Raw genomic sequence first — 19,543 nt, forward strand, 5'->3', positions numbered from 1 at the left:
TCGGCGTGAGGAGCAGGCTTTCACGGTCACGGTCACCGAGCCCCTTTATATGGGGACGAAGCACATCGATTGGCCCGAGACAAAATTTCGGCCCGTTTGACTTACCCCATATTCGGCTTGTTTTTTTTAGCCAGAACGGTATTTTTCTCTCGTAACAATTCAACCAGAACAGTGTTTTTCAACCCGTTTCAGCTAAAATTCAGCCAACCGGACGGAGCCTTCGAGGCAAAGAACCCTTTCGGTGGTACTAGAGGGGAACGCGGTGGATACGCTGAAACGAGTGAGGCCTCCGGTCATCGGGAGGTCCGTGTGGTCTGGTGCGGGGTGGTGCGTACTGCGGTGCCTGCGACGGTGTGATTGGGTATTTGGGTCGGATGCCATGCCACCCCACAAGAAACCTGACAAGAAAGGTACTAGCAAGAAAGACAATTAGAAATGAAAGGTACTAGCAAGAAAGACAATTAGCATCCGATCCGTTTATACAGTACCTGACAAGAACTCAAGAAGCTTGTTGCTGGGTCTGGTGATTTTGGGTCCTGGATTAGCTAGCCAGCGCCAAAAGCAAATCTTGTCCTCAAATGAAACCTCAAGAACAGAAACAGGCATCCTTGAATTGGGATAATCTGAATTATATGGTTTAAGATGCAACTCAAAAGCATGACCAAATTTTGTTTTGCAGAGAAACATCTAACAAGATTTTGTGTGGAAGAAACATCATCAATACCTGGACGAACAGAAGCACCGCGTGCCACGAGACAGACTTGACTTACTTTACCTGCTCTGCTCATTCAGTGGCTCAAAAAGTCAAAATAATCATTCTGTGACATCCAACAGCAAGCAGGACAGCAGCTCAGAAATAGCTCCACTCTTTATTCCCACAAATAGCTTCTGAAATATCCAGCCACATCTTTATCTGTGCACTCAAGTCAACTATCCACCTACAGAAACATAGATAGACTTCCTCTTTACAATGTGTCATCTACCTAGAGTAGCATATGGTTATCACACTGAAGATCAAGTGAGATCTGTTTCATCTTAAAATGGAACAATCCTTGTCAAAGAATGGACTTCTCAGCATCTTCACTACTATATCCCAAGTGGTAACTTTTACAATTACACGGTGCCTTCCAGCACCTGTCAGTTTTCCGCAAAACATGCATCAACAAATTGGGAAAACATCTACACAAGAACACAAACCAAAAACAAAATTCTACTGTTCCCCTTATCTAGTGAAAGAGCAGGATCTGTATATATCTGCAACCTGTATAAATATGGAGCACCTATATTATTAGGGGTTCAGATAGCTCCATCTCATTGGACGTCTGATCTGTCTCCACTGGAGGTAATCGCACGTAGTTCAGTCCCAACCACTGCCACGGCCAGCACATGTACCTATGGCCATTGCGATTTACCGAGTCGATTCTGTTATCTGATTCTTCGAGCTGCCTATTAAGCTCCTCCAGCCTCTCACGTAGTCTGGATGATCGCATATCTACTAGCTTTAGAGACTTCTCTGCAGCATCACGTGCGGCCATGGCAGCAGCAGCTGTCTCTTCCTTGAACTTCAGCTTGTTTTCTAGCTCCACCATAGCTTGTTTTGCTTCGTCCAATTCCTTGCGAAGGGATGATATCTGTGCAACAAACAAAGCTCTATTAGATTTGGCTCGACTAATCAGAAAGCGATGCTTCACCATCTTAGACAAACCATCCATTCCCTTGCACAAGTTGATATATATATGTTTGCTTGAACACAAGTTCCAAAAGCCATGGCACTATATCAAAGATACAAATGGCTCTATATAAAGGCTCCCCTGCAGATTATTGTAAGCTTCACACAGTTGTTATTAACTCATCGCCCTGCACTAGTAATGGAGCGCAGCATCTGCTGCCACCACTGACTGCACGAGGCCTTCCTTACACTACTACATATCAAGAGGCAAAATTTAGCTATATTGATGGGATAACTGCATAAGGCATCTAACTTGTTTCACACTGCAGTCATTTTCTACATTAAGCTGACAGTGCCATATCTAGGAATGCACTTAGGAATACAAAACAGTAATACCATTAAGTACAGAACTCCAGTTTGTAACAAGAATAGCAGAAACAACCTGTTGATGAAGACACTGAATACAGCAACAAAAACATAACAAAGATGACATGAAATGCAAAGCAATAACATATGGTTTAGCATATCTACTAGATTTTATACCCCCCCCCCCCCCCCCCCCCCCTTCGATGATAATCTATGCTAAGCACTGCAGCAGTCTTATGCTTGTCTCACACTCTCACTTATTAGTATCCAGAACATGTATGCTCAGGGCAAATTCAAACATGTAGCAGAGGAAAATCTGCTGAACATCCTTTTGCAGGAATAAATCTGTTAAATGCCATTCTCATGGATTGTAGTTATGCTATTCTAGGTGTTGTAATCTTTTGTGCTTTCTCATATTTGTGTAGGAGTTCACTGTTAATAAATCAAACATATATAAGTTGCAAAACTATTTGTGGTAGTTTGATTGCATATGGGACAAGCTAACTGTGCTAGAAGTTCCTCCAAAAGATATCATTCTGTCAGAACACTATGATGGAAAGGTGACAACATGATAGAATCACCAGATTTTAAGAGTAACCCCCATCTCCCAAAAAAACACAAAAATGGCACTGAACGCCTAGAGAATAAGAACTATATATATGGAATATGTTTGTATTAGAACACCTGAGTTTGGAACTCTTTCTCAATTGATCTACCAGCTTCAGCTTCCTGCTCTGCTGCCATCTTCCACCGCTTAATCTCCTCTTCAGCAGCTGTCACGTCCATCATCAGACCCTCAACCTGAAACAAGTGCATCAAAATGCAGTTAGCACTTGATCATTGATCATAATCTTAAAGAGACTTAAGTGGTGTACTTGAGACGTGAAACTAGACATGGGAGAGAAACTTACGCTTTCATTTGCCACCCTTTCCTTCTCTTCAAGATTTTTTATTTGCTTTCTTAGCTGACCAATCTCCTTTTCTTGCCCTTCTAGCCTTGTTCTAAGTAAACCAGACTCCGCCCTTAAAGCCAGCAAATTACATAAATGATCAGAAGCAGGAAGAAATTAACAATGGTTCAAAATATCCACAACATGAAATAGCAACACAGGAATATCCAAATGTTTTTCTTTTGTTGCAAAGAAGCTCAATAAGCATGTCCTAAAAAACATATGGTCAGTTTACACAACCTAGACAACCGCTCTTCCAAGTTCCAAGTTCATAAGTGATTCTATGTTCAACAGGTGGTGAAAACAAGAACTTGAAACCGGGATTTCTCTAACCCCTAGAACTAGGTCTGATCTGAAGAAACTTTGTTATGCAAGATATGGACTCCACATTTCACAGATCATAGAATCAAATCTCATCTGTCACAGTAACTACCTTAGTGCTTCGACAAGATGTTGGAGCTCAACAATCTTGACCTGAGACTCCTTCATTGTATTCTCGAGAGCCCCTGCCTGCAATGTTGATTGCATAACAAACAATTTAGGCACTATACATGTTCAGGAACGGGCAATTCCATGAATGGTAACATCAATTGTACTTACCAGGGTATAGACCTCGTCCTTCTCCACACTCCCTGGCCTGTGCTCCTTTCGCTCGTCAAGTCCAATCTCAATGCCAGCTTCCCTCAGTCCATCCTCTGCAACCTTTAACACCTCACTGGTGGTTGCCTGCAGTGCGCTCCGGAGCAGCACACCAATGTGCTCCTTCTCTTTAATCAGTTCATCCACCCTGTCCTCCAAACGTCTCATCTTGCTCTCCTTGTCATCGATAGAAGCCCCGACCTTCTCCAGGGCCATTGCCGAAAGCTCATAGGCCAATTTCGTCCCTTCCAGAGACACCTTGAGGCTCTCCTCGACGTCAGTCTCCTTCCAGACAAAAACCGAGTCCGACAGGGCACTGGCAGCTTCGGCATCGACCAGCTTGACCACCTCCCGCATCTCGTGGTACAGCTTGGAGGTGCATCCGATCTGCTCCGCGAGCACGGGCCTCTGTGCATCGAGCTTCCCCTCGAGGGAGGTGATCCTGTCACGGAGCTCGGAGATCTCGCCTTCCCGCTGGGAGAGAGATTTGGAGAGGGATTCGCCCTCGGCAGACCTGGATGCGAGCGACGCCTCGAGCTCAGAGACCTCGATGGCGATCTGGTAGTTGCGGTGTTCCATCTGCTCCCGCGCGCGATCGCGGTCGCGGTTAGCGGTGTCGATCTGGGCGAGGAGGTCGTCGACGATGTCGTTGGCGCGCTTGAGGACGCCGTATGCGAGGGCCGGGAGGCCGGAGGAGTACTTCTGGGAGGTCGGGAGCGGTGCGGCGGGGGCCGAGGAAGGGGAGGCCTTGGCGGAGATCCTCTCGAAGCCGGAGGAGAGCATGGAGGAGGCGGTGGCGGCCTCGGCCTGGAGCGCGGCGAGGGAGCGTGCGGAGGCGGCGGACTCCGCCTGGACCGCGGCGAGCGACCGCGCGGAGGCAGCGGCCTCGGCCTGGAACGCGGCGAGGGACCGCGCGGAGGCCGCGGCCTCGGCGGTGAGGTCGTCGCGCTTGCGGAGCACGTCCTGCGCGAAGGCCTTGAAGCGGGCGACGCGGGACTCGGCCTCCGCTAGGGAGGCCTCGGCCGCGCGGCGGAGGCGGCGCTCCTCCTCGAGCTCCGCGGCCAGGTCCAGCAGCCGCCGCTGCTGCTGCTGCGCCTGGGCATCGGACTGTGGCAGGGGTTGTTGGGCTTGCGGTAGGGTTTTGTGGGAGGATCCGGAAGAGGTGGAGTAGGGTGGGAGGGGGTCCTCGTCGACGTCGGAGAGGACGGCGGCGTCGTCGTCGTCGGCCATGGCGTCGGAATCGGCCGGCTTTGGGCCTTGGCGGTGGTGATGGGGTGGGTGTCCCTCTGTCGTCGCGTGGACGGGAGGGTGTCCTCCTTGACGAGCGGCGTCGCAGGGTCGGTGTATTGTATTGGGCGCGAGACGGGCACGGCAGTGTGGGAACGTGACCGGGCCCGGCTGACCTGATTAGTTGCCCCGCTTCGCTTCGGATTTAGGGCATGTTTGGTTTATAAGATGACTAAAAACCAGTGACATATAAGTCATATAAGTCATACTTATTTAGTTGTAGATAACTTATAAGCTTATTAAAGATGTGGGCCCTATGCAGAAAAAGGTGACTTATAAGTTTTAAGTAGGGCTGAGCTAACTTAAAACTTATAAACAGGATGACTTATAAGTTGATGATATTTAGCAAAATAAGTCACTTATTTTACTTTTCAACTTATAAGTAGGTGATTTATTTGGAATCAAACGTACCCTTATTTTATTTATTTCTCCACGCACAAGACGAACTGCTCCGTCTCCGTTGGGCTGTTTGGACTAGTGGCACGGCGGCGAGTTGGCCGGACCCGATGCGTGCTGCTCCTTTCACTTTCTATGGACGGGTCGGTGAGGTCGCCGGCGACGGGGAAGAAAGGAGAAGCTGAAAGAAAGAATGGCAAGATAAACTAGAAATCTTCATCCCACGTTTTTTTTTCTTTGGAAGTACAACGGAATATTCGTCTTGCATTTTCTTTCTGGGGAAGTATAGAACGGAATATTCGTCTTGTATATATATAATAACTCCGATACTTCAGGAACTCTGCAATAGTGCCGATACGCATCAGCAACGTCACAAACAAATTTCTTTTCGTCCGCGACGCATGTCACAAGGATGAGCCGATGCCGATCGATGCTCATTGCTCAACGAAACTGGTGTTGTATGAACTTGCAAATTGCAACTTTATAAAGAAAATTTTGTACCAGTTGATTTAAGTTACACTTGCATTGGTAACCAACTGCAATCTTCACACACACGCGCGCGCGCGCGCGTATACCAGACCGGCAGACGGAGGCGGGACAATCTAGGTAGGCGGAGGCGGGACAATGGGGAATTACACTTTTCAGTTACACAAATCAGTCAGTCACAACATATAAGCGTCTACCAGCACTCGCGCCAAGTTGTCTTTTTTTCTTTTTTAGCGACCATCTGAATTCTCAAGGCTGTATCTCTTGCCTCTGAATCCTCAGAGCTCCCAATTGTCTCTGGATTTTGTTAGTTCTGCGTCAGATAAATGTGCCACAGCATCATCGGAGATGTCATGACGACTGGTTACGAGTGGTTTTTGCCGTGTCTGGTAAAGAAGACATGACTCAACGCTTCTTGAGCAGTCAGCCTTGCCGAGGGCTCATAGGCTAGGAGGCGCTTCAGAAGGTCAATCAAGTCCCCAGCAGAGTGATCCACATGATGCATCACCAGGTTCTGGATCAGAAACAAGTGAGCACTGTTAGAACGACAGATAAACAAATCCAAAAGATAGTAATACCAAGCCAAGGAAGGGACATTGAGTGCCATTGTTTGTAATAGCAAGGTGGGAAAGAAAATGAAAACCCAGGAGGAAGAATCAATCAGCCAAGCATCAGGAACCTTGTCACATTTACCTGAAGGCGAGGCAGTTTGAGAACAGCTCTAACGCTCTCTTTTGTTGTTGCTCCTTCTGGCCAGTTCAATCTTCCTCTTCTGACGTACTTCTCTGCATGCTGGCTGAGTTTACAGAAGGCAAACGACTAGAATTAGTCTCAAAAAGGCAGCATTAGGTACAAAAATGCAAACAGGTAACAAAAGCCCTACTCAGCTCTTTCCAGCATCTGCCGTGGAAGAGGGCCTAGAACTCTCTCCATCATTGCAAGGTGTTCCAAGTTCTCATGAGTCTGGAACAGTGTCTCACCCTTTAAAATGAGGCAAATGATTTAATCAGACATGCACTTTTTCGATATCAACAACCAAAATTAGAGAAATACATACCGAGCAAAGCTCAACAAGTATACAACCAACACTCCAGATATCACAAGGATAGCTCCATCCATGCCCTTACAACAGTGACACAAATATTAAGCAACTGGGCTCCACAAGTAATAAAAATAAAAAAAGGACGTGTGCAATTAGGCAGCAACTACAGTCAAGTTCATACCCAAAATAACTTCAGGGGCTCGATAGTGTCTGGTAGATACAATGTAACTGCGATCCTGGTGATGGTATGCTGCGCTTCCAAAGTCAATCAACTTAATGGCATTTGATTTTGGCAGTTTCCTTGAGAATGATCCACCCTAGATTGAAAATTTGTAGTTAAGATGACTAGTGAAGCAGACAGCAGTTCAAGAAAAATTACAGTAGACAAGAGATTAAACTGAAGAGAGTGTTATGGGCTGGGCCTTAGCAGAGACAGCCATAAAGGTCCGAGCACACAAGCAGCAAATGCATGCAATTGATCAGATCAAGCTAGTTGGTTTATTAGTTTGCTTCTTAGCTAAGCAAGAGATAGACAGTGGATTGTCAGTCAGATGAGATCAAGATTGTTAGCATCATTTGTTAGGGTTAGCTCTATAAAAGAAGAGATGGCACATCACATTGAATAAAGTAAACAAGTTACACTTAATCATGTAGCGTAAAAGTACCTTGGGATCAGGTAACTTGACATAATCTGAAGAAACAAGGAGGATGTTCTCTGGTTTCAGATCAGTATGAATTAGCTGCAGACGATGCATGACTGCATGGAAGTAAAGGCAAATATCAGGATACACCAGAAAAAAAATGTGAAACCAAGTTCCGAGTACTGGCATAAAAGATGATGATTCAAAAAGGCAAAGAAAACAACATCAAATTAGCACACAAGTATTTGAAAAATATAGAATTAATTTTCTAAATAAAGGAAGGAAAAATATGAAAAAGCACTATCCATTGTATTTCAAATGTGTTACAAAATTTTTGAAGTCGAAATACTCAGTTGAAGTCAAAGAAGAGCAATACATCAGATAAGAAAAACAAAAAAATAAATAACAATCTTAAATAAAAGAAAAAATAACATATTCAAAGTTTGCAGGGTACTGTCTCTACACACATGCAACAGATTCCAAAAGTTGCTCTCCGATCTGGCGAACTAGATCAATTGGAAACGGGCGGAAGCCAGTTTTCTGCAGAAAATCATATAAGCTTGGGCCAAGCTTCTCGCAGACCTGTTCATTCATCGAAATTTATTGATTGATTTGACCCCAATGTCTACATGACAGGTTGGGGAAAATTTCTATAAATCAACCATTATACTTACAATACAAATATGGCTACGATAGTCAAACCAGTTCCGTATTTGAACACAACTGCAAAAAGACTCATAAGGATGTAACTTTCCTCCATTACAGCAGCAACATAGTTTTTAAGAAAGGCCACAATTTAATGCACAGAACTTATCTCTTTGTTTTCATAATGGGGACAAGTAAAAGTATAACTTACTGTTTTCCTGCAGCATCATTTCTTGCAAGCTTCTGCAGGACATCAATCTCTATCATTGCTGCATCACTGTATTTCTTTACAGAGCGAACAATTTTAATAGCCACCATCTCTTTGCTTTCTCGGTCCCAGCATTCCAGTACTTGACCAAAAGTACCTATAAACAAATAAAAAGATATCAAATATCACAGGAAGTTTTGCTGAGTCACTTGCATCATAAAAATAACATGATGCTTCAGAAACTATAACAATGGCAAATGTCTCTTGTACACGGGCACGCTTATTTAGTTAATCGGTGGCATGAGTGGGTGAGTTTTTGTTTGTTTGGGTTCTTCCCCTTTTTCTTTCTTCTTAATATAATAATACGCAGCTCTCCTGCGTGTCCGAGAGAAAAAAATGGCACAGGTCCTTGAACTCACAATTAATAAACTAAAATTAAATAGTCTGCATTTTGCATGAGTACGTGATGGCAAAGAAATACTAACCTTCGCCCATTTTTCTGTATATCTTGTCTGCAAAAAAACATAAAAAATGATATATTAGAATGGTGCCATTCCCACAAGTGCAATAAGTTCAGAACATTTATAGGAATACAAAAACAGACAGCCAATCACAAAGAGAAAAAAAAAAGGATCTTATGTCGAGATGAAATATAACATTAACATCATTGGGGGCTATAAAATAAGTCAACATGGACGACATTGAAAACCTTGAACCACATAGATTAGAAAGCAAAATAAAACAAGAGCACCCAAGCAAGAAAATAATTTTTTAAAATGCCATTTGCTTAATGCAATAGTGTTCAAAAAAGGTTTCAAAAGGGTATGAAACTAAATAGATGTCCACTGAGGCATGATTGAAAAATAATGAAAAGGTTAAAATGGCGATATCCGTTCAAAAGAAAAAAAATGCTAACAGTACAAAGAAATCCACAGATTTTTAAATGAGTATAAGAAAAAGGGAATGCAACTCCCAGAAGGATGAACATCACATATCACAGAGAGATTACTCCAATAGTGATAGTCAAGTGTAATTACAGCGAGAGGTCAAATTCTCTCCAACAGCAAATACGTAATGGCCATCTTTGTCGTCTTCTCTCCAGGGAGGGGAAGCATTTCGAGCCACACCCTTCGGGAGCAGAGATGAACAAGTATGGTCGGAAGGATTTGCTGATGATAGCAGGCTGGCCACATCACCAACTTCTTGCCCACAAAATGTTCCTATCTGAGCCTACACACATCCATCCATCGTTTTTTCATGCAAGAGAAAATATAGACAAATACTTCCCAGTGTGATGGTCACAGAGATAATTAAGCCACATAAGAAAAAAGGAACACAGAGGTGAATAGAACAAGGAATAGTATCAGTTATCACAGACATAATACATGAGAGATTATAGATAAGAACTTGAAAGCATGTAGTTATAATTGAAGAGAACATATTGCACATTCTGCCCTTTATTCCATCCATACTTAAGCCCACGGGAGAAATTGAACTTGGTAAGCTACAAACTACTTGTATTAAGATGCAAACTTCAACAGAATACACACTATTCATAAATGCTAACAGGTGGTTCTTATTTGATAAATAAAATTCAGTTAGATCATAATCATGTAGATCAAGCATAATAACAATTGCAACAGAAGGCATGGCTGAATTATGTGAAACCACGTTCCCATTTCAGGTAGAAAGCATTTTTTATGCTACTAATCCAGTCCAAGATGTTTTTCCATGAATTAAAACATAACTTAAAAGGAGTGATTGCTGACATACAAAAAATCTAATATGTATTGAGCCTAAATTTGCCAGTATGTTAAAACAAACTATACGCAGCTCTAGGCGTGCTCTCGAAAAAAAGACTAAGCATGCATACTCTAGGTCAAATATAAACCTGGTCAGATTAAGCAGGCTAAAAAATTAGCAGCAGCATCAAGAACATTGGCATACTAATTTTGCAAGACCACTGTAAAAATTCTGTAGATCTGGGCTCTAATACAACACATAAACGACTAGATCTACAGGGTAATGACATAGCTAACGGAATAGGTGATAGTTGTATGCGGAATCGCCTCAACACATCGGAGAGCAGAGGAGTCGGTGAGGGGCGTTTACCTCGGCAGCCGGCGCCACGTCCCAGCCAAGCCTCGCCCGCTTGCGGGGACGGCCGGTGGCCAGATCGGCCGCGGCGGCAGCACACTCCGTCGCCATCGCTGTTGCTCTGCTTAGCGCGGAGGAATTGGGGAAACGTCAGGAATAGGTCGCGAAGGGAGGGGAAAACGCGCGAAGGGAACGGGGAAAGTGGAGGGGCGTCCGTCGTATGCGCGTCGCGGGGGGCGGGGGGATCAGGGATTGGTGCGAATCGGATGCGGACACGCAGTAGGCTGGTAGCGTACGCGTACGTCTCCTGTGGTTTGACCAAACCAAACGAAAGCACGCACTGCGCCAGGATTCGTGCTTATCTTTATTGTTTTTTTTAGTATTCCTCGGAAAAACAGGGCAAAAATACAGCCGGCCTGTTCGCTGGTTGGTTTCTGGGCTGGTTTGGGCTGGTTTCATGTGAGAGGAAAACACTGTTGGTTGGCTGATTTGGGCTGGTCGAAACCAACCAGCGAACAGCGTGAGCATAGCAATCACGATCACCACTGCAATCAAATCTTACCACTGCAATCAAATCATGATTATGTAGTCTGTACAATACAGTTGTAGTCTGTACAACACAAGAAACTGCAGAATACACATGAAGGCTGTACAAGTATCATCAACTTGATGCAATTCCACAAAATACCAAAAACGAAGATGGTGTGAACGCAATCATTTATTTTAGTTTTTAAAAAAAATCAAACCATCCATACAAGGGACTGAAAAGGAAACAATTTTACGAGTACATGCAAGTTTGATCAGCCTCCTACGGTTGGACAAGGGAAGTATCAAAAGATGCTGTGAACCATGGCTGCGTTTAGTCCTTTCAATCCAAGCAGTAAAAATGTAAAATCCATGATTATTGTTAGACACATTCGTGTAAAGTAGCCGCAGCAAGGGGATTACTCGAGCATTCCTTAATAGAAACCAAGGACCATATGGAATTCATTTCATTATTGCAATCCAGTTTCAATGGAACTATGCCGCGGACAATGAAGTCACATGAATTTTTGTGTGCTAGACAAACACTCTAATGGCTCAAAAAGGGATCTCAGTATCAGCCATTCTGTCAAAACCTACAAGCAGCAGCCTGTCAGGATACACTTCGACATGACCAAATGCGCTGGTGCCAGGAGGACACTCCAAGGCAGCCTCCAGGGTGCGGTGGTGCACACCGTGTGAGTCCACAGAATGGCCACCCTTGTGGTCATGCCCAGCAAAGCAGGCCTTGACACAGCTGTACTGGTGAACAATAGCCATCACCTCATCGTAGTTCCACATGAGAGCTGCCGGGGAAGATGCCCCGGGATCCATTGGGAGATGGCTGCATACGATGACATTTTGATGGTGCGCCGATGCGTCCTGGAGGACACCATTGAGCCAGGACAGCTGCTCCTTGCCAACTGCGCCATTGAACTTCACGAACCGCCTGTCAACGCCGACCAGACCATCAGGGCTGTTCTTGTCAGTGTTTGGGTTCTTCTCATCCAGGAGCTTCATTGCAGCTGCAGTCACAGGATGATCATTGGGCCAGCCGAGGCAACTGAAGTCATAAGCATCCAGAACAACAATTCTGAACCCGGGGCATGGCGAGAAGTCATAATAAGCACGATCAGAATCTGTTGCGATCTTAAGCAGAGACACCAACTGGCTGCGTGGAAGGTTGTACAGGCAATGGTTGCCAATCATGTGATATGTTGGGCCATCAAACTTGTCGAATTCATCAAGGACCTTCTGCACCGCCCACAACGATTTGTCCTTCGGGCAGTAGCCATCAATGATGTCGCCAAAATTGATCGAGAACTTGATGTTGCCTTGTTCGTTCCACCTGTCGACAGCACTTTGGAGGACGCTAATGCTGTGGCGGTAGTATCGTGGGACGCCGAGGAACGAGCGGCCATCTGGGATATCAGCATACTGAACATCAGCTATGACACCAAAGGAAAACAAGGGTTCCTTTGTTGATGCACGGGCTACTACTCCATTAGCCACAGCCATCCTCAGAACTTAGCTTGAAGGACCTTCAGAATAAACCAGCAACTCAGTGTGAGAGGAGACGATCCCTGTGCTCGAACGGAATATCGAAACAAGATCTGTTCAGAACTGAGAAATTATTGACCTATTTGAAAGAAGAAAAAAAAATTATGAAATGCGTGCGCACCTTAATTGGAAACCAAAAAGTTCAGTGGTGTCTACCGAGAATCAACTGAAATTAGCACGCTGAAGAGGAACAACTGAAATTAGCGCACTGAAGAGGAACAAATTGAACATTGACGAATGGATTGTGGATTAGTAGGCCACCACGTAGCAAACAAATTCGCAAATCACAACTAACTGAATGGAGAGAAGTACAGATTTAGACTCAGCTTAGGGCAAAACAAACTATTGGAAATGAGGAATTGATTCATATAAACAATGAAGCTGAGATTGTTTATATATACCAACAACAAAAGAAGGGGGCAGCCCACGTCCGAATCGATCTCCACTCCAACCCCACAGACTGACGGATTGGCTGGGTAAGGGCACAGGCGAGTAGGCGACGAGATGCGGCCGTCGCCAGGGGAGCCGGCGCGCGCGGGTGGGCTGCCTGGACTTCCGCGGATTCTCCGTCAATCCTTCCAGCGCCGCGCTCGCCGCCCCTCGGTCGTACAAAGTACAACCTCAAACTCCCGCCGCCTGTGACCCGTCGGTGGTATGGGTCTATAGGGGAGGAAGACAAGTCTGAAACTGCGAGGGCCTTTTTGTTAGACAAAGCTGCCTGCCCCCTTGAAATTCAAATAGACCCTCTATTTTATTTTTTTGCCGAAAAAAAGAAAGGAAACTTAATTCAAGAGCGCTCCAATTCAAGTCCCTTTAGGCCTCGTTCGGCAGCACCTGATTGGTGCCGGACCAAGTTTTGATCCTGGACAAGATGGAGTGAATGGTGAATAATCATTTTTGCTCAGGATCAAAACATGATGAAAAAAAGGAGTGTTCAGTTGAGGCAAGAAAATAGGGGTAGCAGAGCTGTACTTGTAAGCAATGAACATCTAGAAACAACTTGACTGTAATTGACTCGCAAGTTACAAAAGATGATAATCTGAACATTATCATAATTTTTAGCGACTGCACGTATCTGAGTTGCATGTCAAGTAACCGTCCGCTCAAGTTAACACCACATCGAGGTCGCAACAATGTTATTAATGGTATATGAGTGACTGGGAGTTGGGGGCCACCAGGCAGTAAGTTTGCATCTGGTACTAGAACTCTAATAACACTACATCAGAAAATTCGACATATACATGAGTAGAGTCGATCTCTTCAAAAAAGAAGACTAGGGATTCCTACGAGCGTTTCTGTTCCATCATCAGAATTGCTCCACTCATAAACCACAACTAGTCATATCTCCACCAGAGTGGTCCTGCAAACAGGGCAACCAAAACACCAGTGGAACAAATCAGTTGAGGGGACAAAACAAGCAAAAGCTACCATGTGCTACGGTGCTGTAACGGGCTAGTTTTAGCGTGTCAATTACAGCAGCTTGTGTGACGTGCAATAAAAACACCATAAGCAGCTCCTAATTCAAGCACGTTCTTGAACCTAGAATGAGCTACAGCAAGTGTAGTAGCCCTGCTAATTGACTAAACCCACCTCATTCCAACCCCACTCCAAATCAAATGAATTTGTTTTCTCAGCCCACCCATAGGTTGCTTTCATCCAATCCAACGTGCACAGTGGATTGCACCCATGGATTTTAACCAACAAATTAGCATCTAAGCAGGAATGGCATAGTGCACAAACAAGCATACCAGACTTGTCCCTCACACGGTCACACCGTGTTATGTTGGATGAACATAATTGATCAATTTCAGACTTGTCCCTCGCAAAAAGTTGCTGATGTGCTTATTAAACCAGGAGTTAACATTATTTTGATCATCCACAGGTGCAAATTAAACATGTACTGAAAATTCTTTTATATGCACTACAATCAGCAAGTATAAGCCCATGAGTTACTTAAATTATATGCACTGCAAGTATAATAAGCAAGCTATGAGCACTGCAGCCTGTTTTTTTAACTTCAACTAATTGAAAGCATGTAAAGAAACAACTACTTTGCTGCTACTGTAATCGGCCACTGAACTACTGCTACTGTCGGCACACAAGTAAAAGCACTGACAACATCCACTGAACTTAGCAAGCAAACAACAGAGCAACAAAGAAAATATTTCTTCTTTCAGTTTTGCAGTAACTAAAGGACTCTTGTAGTCAAATAGAATGAAAACATCAAGTTTTCAGCAATTAAGTAGACTGACATGTTAGACCATCGCACTTTTGAGCCAAACCAAAGTTGCTTCTCGATCTAGTTCACACCCACTTAGGAAGGCCTCTCTATTTTCTTTGCTCTTGATGAAAACTGCAAATACTTTTGCCTTCTCTTCCTTTGTCAATTTCATTGTGCTCAGAACAGATATACACCTTTTGATAGAGAAGTCATTACCTTCAGCAACCTCCTTTTCTTTGGCTAGATCTGCAGACTCATCTTGTACTTGCTTAGTCCTCATGTCTAGGTATCTCCCCATCATTTCTTCAATCCTTTCACCCTTCTTAGGTCTCTTTTCTTCCTTTTCATGTTTTTTGCTTGATATAGTAGTAGTAGTTCTTCGCTGCCTGCTTCTTTCAACAGCTACAACCTCATTTTCTTCATCTCATGACAGAGAACCTCGCTGTCCATTTCTTTCAACAACTACAACCTCACTTGCTTCCTCTTGTATCTTAGTGATTGAATCATCTTCATCTAGTACCTCATGAACCTCAATGTTGTCCAAGTCATCTGCATCATGAATTTGTCGAAGTGGTGCTTTCTCTTGTGGTGGCTCAAGAGAAGTCAGATTGTAAGTACCTTCAGCCAAATGACCTACACGATAACAAGGAAATAGCTATAGATAGTGGTCTTTCCTCATGAAATTCAAGTATAAAGAGAACCAATATAGTTATGACCTAACTCTATAAAACTAGCATATTGTTGCTTAGTCATCAGAACTAGTAGACAAGTCAAGTGAATCATAGGATAATATAGATCAGCAAGATAGAAACAAACAAATACTAAAGTGAGAAGCAGAAAGAATATATTGATTGGCACTGTTTGCAACTATAGAAAGTGAACCTACCATCATAAAGCTCTCCTAAAACATCAAATAGTGGAAATCTTGCCTTACTGTTGCGGAACTTCCTAATTTTAGGAAATGTCTGCACATTCAAAGAGAACCATTGATCAAATATGAGGTTATCACTATGAGGATATCCATAGAATTACTTCAAGAAATCAACTTACAATTTCAAGGTTATCCCACATAGATGGTGATCCTTCAACCATATGCCTATCTTCATTCCAGGTGGCCCCACTCTGCCTCCTTGCCTCTTTAAGCATCCTATAGTCTTTCTTTAGCTGTACTTCTTTGTCTTGAATCTAACTCTTTGTGTAGTTGACATACTTGTTCCTCAGATGGAACTCCTTCACCATTTTATTCCACCCTTCAGGGGTCCATCCATTATCACCTCTGTAGCCACTATCTTTATACTCATGGAGAATGTCTACCACGGACTTCTCAAGGGCCGGATTCTAGTCCGCTCTTTGCTTTACTACTACATAAACCATGGTCAGACATTAGGTTACCAAAAATCAGCAAATACAAATAACAGTAAAGAAATACCAGTTTACAGGTTAAAGGTTTACTAAAACTACTATAATAGCACATGGTGGAATAAATTGTATAGAAGAGAATTACTTCAAGAAAGTTCTTTTTAGTAGCAAACAGCTGCAAAGAAATAACAACAATAATAGCAAAGAAATAATAGCAATAATAGCAGAGAATTAAACACCATACCTCTCGACGAACCTCCCGTCTTCTTTGCCTTACTGCATTTAGGAGAAGCCTTCTTTTTAATACCACTTGTTATACCCAAGAACCGGTGCAACTTTGGTGACGCCCTTGCAATCATATTGAGCTTCGGGGAGCCTTTTCCAACCATCGCTGTCAAATATGAGTATATGACACAAGCCTATTCACTTATTACAAGCTTATTCAATTATTACAAGCCAAGTTTATTACAAGCTTATTCATGACAAAAGCTTATTACAACCTATTCAAAGACTAATTTAAAGACTAAAAAGAAGTCTCTGCTTAATTATAATCCATGCTTATTACAAGCTTATTAACTTATTACAACCTATTCAAAGACTAATTTAAATGTTGCTGGTACTGAACCCACATTTCTTGGGCGATGGTGTCTCTTAAAGCGTTGCCTTGTACTGAACCCACATTTAGGTCATTCATTTGATCACCACTTGGTACAGCAACAAAGTTTCTTGGAGAGATATTATCCGGCTGATGATCTAACCATTCCTCATCTCCATGAAGTAATCGGATCAGATTATGGAAGATGGAAGCAGCTATAGGTATCTTTACTTGATTTTCCAACATGTGGAATGTGGCAACTTTCAGAATGGGGAAGCGCTTCTTAAGCACCCCAAAGCCCTTTCCACATGGTTCCTCAGTAGTGTGTGGCGGTGGTTAAAGAGCTCCTTTAGGTTATGCGGCCTTCAATGTCTAGCCCCAAATTCTTTCAAATGGTATTGAACTCCTCGATATGGAGCAAGAAAAGATGGAGTATTTGCATACCCTCCATCAACTAGATAGAATTTGCCTAGAGGTACTTGGAAGCCCTTGCTCATAGCTGATCATAGCACTCTGGAATCTATAGCCGATCCCTCCCATCCACTAGAAATGAAAGTGAAGTTGAGATCGAAATCACATGCCACCATCACATTAATGCTTAGTGTGCCCTTCCTATTTCTAAAAGGAGAAGCTTTCTCAGAGGCTATGGAAATAGGAATATGAGTTCCATCAATGGCACCTAGACAATTCTTGAAAAATGGATAGAATCTAGGATTGTCTTGGATTTTTTATGCACTTGATTAGGATCAGGAGCTTGAAGGTAACGGCGAGAGAGTGCGGGAATGACCACCTTGAAGAAGTGGTTGATGTGATGATGGAAGGTGTCATTGCTATGCCCAAAGAACACTTGGAGATCCTCATACGAGGCATTGTGACTTAACATGTATAGGAAGAAACCCAACTTCTCCTCCACAGTTATCCTAGTATCAACAACAAGCCTTTTGCTTCCAAGATAATTTGCCAATTCTCTAAAGATGCGTGGTTCCATCCTAAATGCAACTTGACAGTTCTTGACATGTTCCTTGAGGAGTCTTCGAACTTTAACCTCGCCTGTTTCTTCCAAAGTATGACATTTCTTCTTTTCCCCTCCTCTAGCAGAACTCATAAGATATAAGGTGGGGAAAATAAATAGCATCATGTCATCGTCTTCTTCCTCCCTCCTCTTTCTAATATGATCTCATAGTGAGAGACGCATTGCAGGACTGAAGCATACAATTTTATAGTCATATAGAAGCTAAATATTATTAACCATGTCATATAGAAGTTATATTATTGACCATGTCATATAGAAGCTGTAATAAACATTATAGTCGCCTTATAGAAGCATATATAAACTTATAGTCATATAGAAGCTTTTGGAGTACCTTTTGGAGTTGGTACCGGATCCTAAGAAGGCGGAGGTTCACCTTCCCCAACTCTAAATGGTGCTAGAGAGATCTATAAGTAACAAGAAACCATTTGGCAAATCAAGACATCATCTAGATAATAATACAAGTAACAAAGTGAGCTAATAGGCTAGGTATGTCAACTTCAGTCTTCACTACAGACTGAAACAAAGGGACATTCCTTAATTCTGGAGGACGATATTAGCAGAATTCCTCTTTTTATAGTACAAACGAACTAGGCTAAGCTTGGTGGTCTCTCGCTACCTCGCTATTGGAAGTAGACTTAATGATGGACTGAACGCCCAAATGAGAAAAGTATATGGCGCAACGAAAGAACTACACCAAACAAAAAGTCTATGTTTTCCTCGAAACCAACTGAACATGGCTTGTTCATTCCTCTGATCCATCGAGGTAGAGCTATAACAAAATGTACGCTCTATGCATAAACAACAAATATCCACCAAATACATCACCACAAACGGAAGCAAGAAGTAGAGAGCAGGCAACACCTATGAGCATCAATCAAACCCGTAAAAGAATCAAGCCCATATGCTCCATCCCAGCTGTATAGATTTTGAACTTGGGATGAATCCAAACCGGGGTAGCGCACGGCTTACTAGTATGTATGAGATTAGGTAGGACTCACCCTAGGTGTTGGCGACGACCCGTCCCAGCCTGAGCAGCACCGCCACAGCAAGGACCACCGCCCACCACCTCCCCACCGCCGCTGCCATTCCAACTCGAGCGCCAAGCAGGCCCCACCACCTCACCAACGCATGGGCGTGTGGGTCCTCCCACCGATGCGAGCTACATGGTGTTGCTCGATCTACCGCGCCGCCGCCGGCCTCTCCCTTCAGAGCTCACGGTGTGCTCCTCCTCCCCCCTCTCCTCTCTCTCTCTCTCGAATGGAAGGGAGATTTTTTTTCCTTTTCCAAGAACCCTAGAGAACACTAGAGGAGGGAGAGAGGACGAGGATGAAGGGGAGAGTGAGGGAATCACCGATGAGAAGGACGAGGAAGGGGGAGGACATAGGGTTGTCGTCGCCTCATGCTGCCCCGTGGTCTCCCCACACTGCCCCGTGGTCACCTCACGCCGCCCCGCCGTCGCCTCTGCTGCATCGTCGCGTGCTCGCGTCGTGGAGACAGGGAGCCAGCACCGATCCAGATGGTAGGAGGTGTGGTTCTGTTCTAGGCCATGGAGACTAGGAAAAGAGAAGCCAGTTTTGGTTCCAGGCCAGTTTTCGTTCTAGGTCGGCCCGAAACAAACGCATATTCTAGTTTCCATCTGGATTGGAAACGGGCCGCAGCAATCCACCTGGAACGGGCCCGGGAATGGGCCAATCTGGTAGAAACAAACGGGGCCTTATAGAGGTTCTCAATTCTCTTTCCTCTGGCCTACGTGATTCCCTTCTCTAAACTTTAGAGCTCTAAAAGCTTTAAAGCACTTTAGCTTATTTTTTAGTTCTAAAGCTCTAA

General features: G+C 43.9%; 3 protein-coding genes and 2 pseudogenes across 9 annotated transcripts; all 5 read right to left on the reverse strand.

Moving 5' to 3' along the window:
- Positions 1–845: 845 nt before the first annotated feature.
- On the reverse strand, positions 846–5,028 carry LOC136545855 (uncharacterized protein At3g49055). Its single transcript, XM_066537829.1, has 5 exons — positions 3,586–5,028; positions 3,419–3,495; positions 2,947–3,058; positions 2,720–2,836; positions 846–1,631 (listed from the first exon to the last, which is right to left on the reverse strand). The coding sequence occupies exons 1-5, from the start codon at positions 4,852–4,854 to the stop codon at positions 1,281–1,283; spliced, it is 1,926 nt and encodes a 641-aa protein (XP_066393926.1). The 5' UTR covers positions 4,855–5,028; the 3' UTR covers positions 846–1,280.
- Positions 5,029–5,763: 735 nt separating this feature from the next.
- Positions 5,764–10,653, reverse strand: LOC136541730 (serine/threonine-protein kinase AFC2-like). Its single transcript, XM_066533783.1, has 12 exons — positions 10,442–10,653; positions 9,367–9,559; positions 8,815–8,841; positions 8,333–8,486; positions 8,151–8,199; positions 7,944–8,058; positions 7,501–7,592; positions 7,017–7,152; positions 6,851–6,915; positions 6,677–6,774; positions 6,487–6,589; positions 5,764–6,307 (listed from the first exon to the last, which is right to left on the reverse strand). Exons 1-12 carry the CDS (start codon positions 10,535–10,537, stop codon positions 6,158–6,160), a joined length of 1,278 nt encoding a protein of 425 aa, XP_066389880.1. The 5' UTR covers positions 10,538–10,653; the 3' UTR covers positions 5,764–6,157.
- A 732-nt stretch (positions 10,654–11,385) lies between these two features.
- On the reverse strand, positions 11,386–13,200 carry LOC136545856 (manganese-dependent ADP-ribose/CDP-alcohol diphosphatase). 7 transcript variants are annotated; one of them, XM_066537835.1, is made up of 3 exons: positions 12,910–13,200; positions 12,630–12,688; positions 11,386–12,489 (listed from the first exon to the last, which is right to left on the reverse strand). In XM_066537835.1, the coding sequence occupies exon 3, from the start codon at positions 12,464–12,466 to the stop codon at positions 11,507–11,509; it is 960 nt and encodes a 319-aa protein (XP_066393932.1). In that variant the 5' UTR covers positions 12,467–12,489; positions 12,630–12,688; positions 12,910–13,200; the 3' UTR covers positions 11,386–11,506. The 7 variants fall into 7 exon arrangements, with proteins under 7 accessions (XP_066393932.1, XP_066393927.1, XP_066393928.1 ...); XM_066537830.1 differs by having other exon boundaries at positions 11,386–12,531; positions 12,910–13,199; XM_066537831.1 differs by having other exon boundaries at positions 11,386–12,542; positions 12,910–13,199.
- Positions 13,201–15,153: 1,953 nt separating this feature from the next.
- Positions 15,154–16,477, reverse strand: LOC136543809 (uncharacterized; annotated as a pseudogene).
- A 209-nt stretch (positions 16,478–16,686) lies between these two features.
- On the reverse strand, positions 16,687–17,878 carry LOC136545857 (uncharacterized; annotated as a pseudogene).
- Between the last annotated feature and the right edge of the window lie 1,665 nt (positions 17,879–19,543).

The sequence above is a fragment of the Miscanthus floridulus genome, chromosome 3, assembly GCF_019320115.1.
Source record: "Miscanthus floridulus cultivar M001 chromosome 3, ASM1932011v1, whole genome shotgun sequence".
Classification (NCBI taxonomy): Eukaryota; Viridiplantae; Streptophyta; class Magnoliopsida; order Poales; family Poaceae; genus Miscanthus; species Miscanthus floridulus.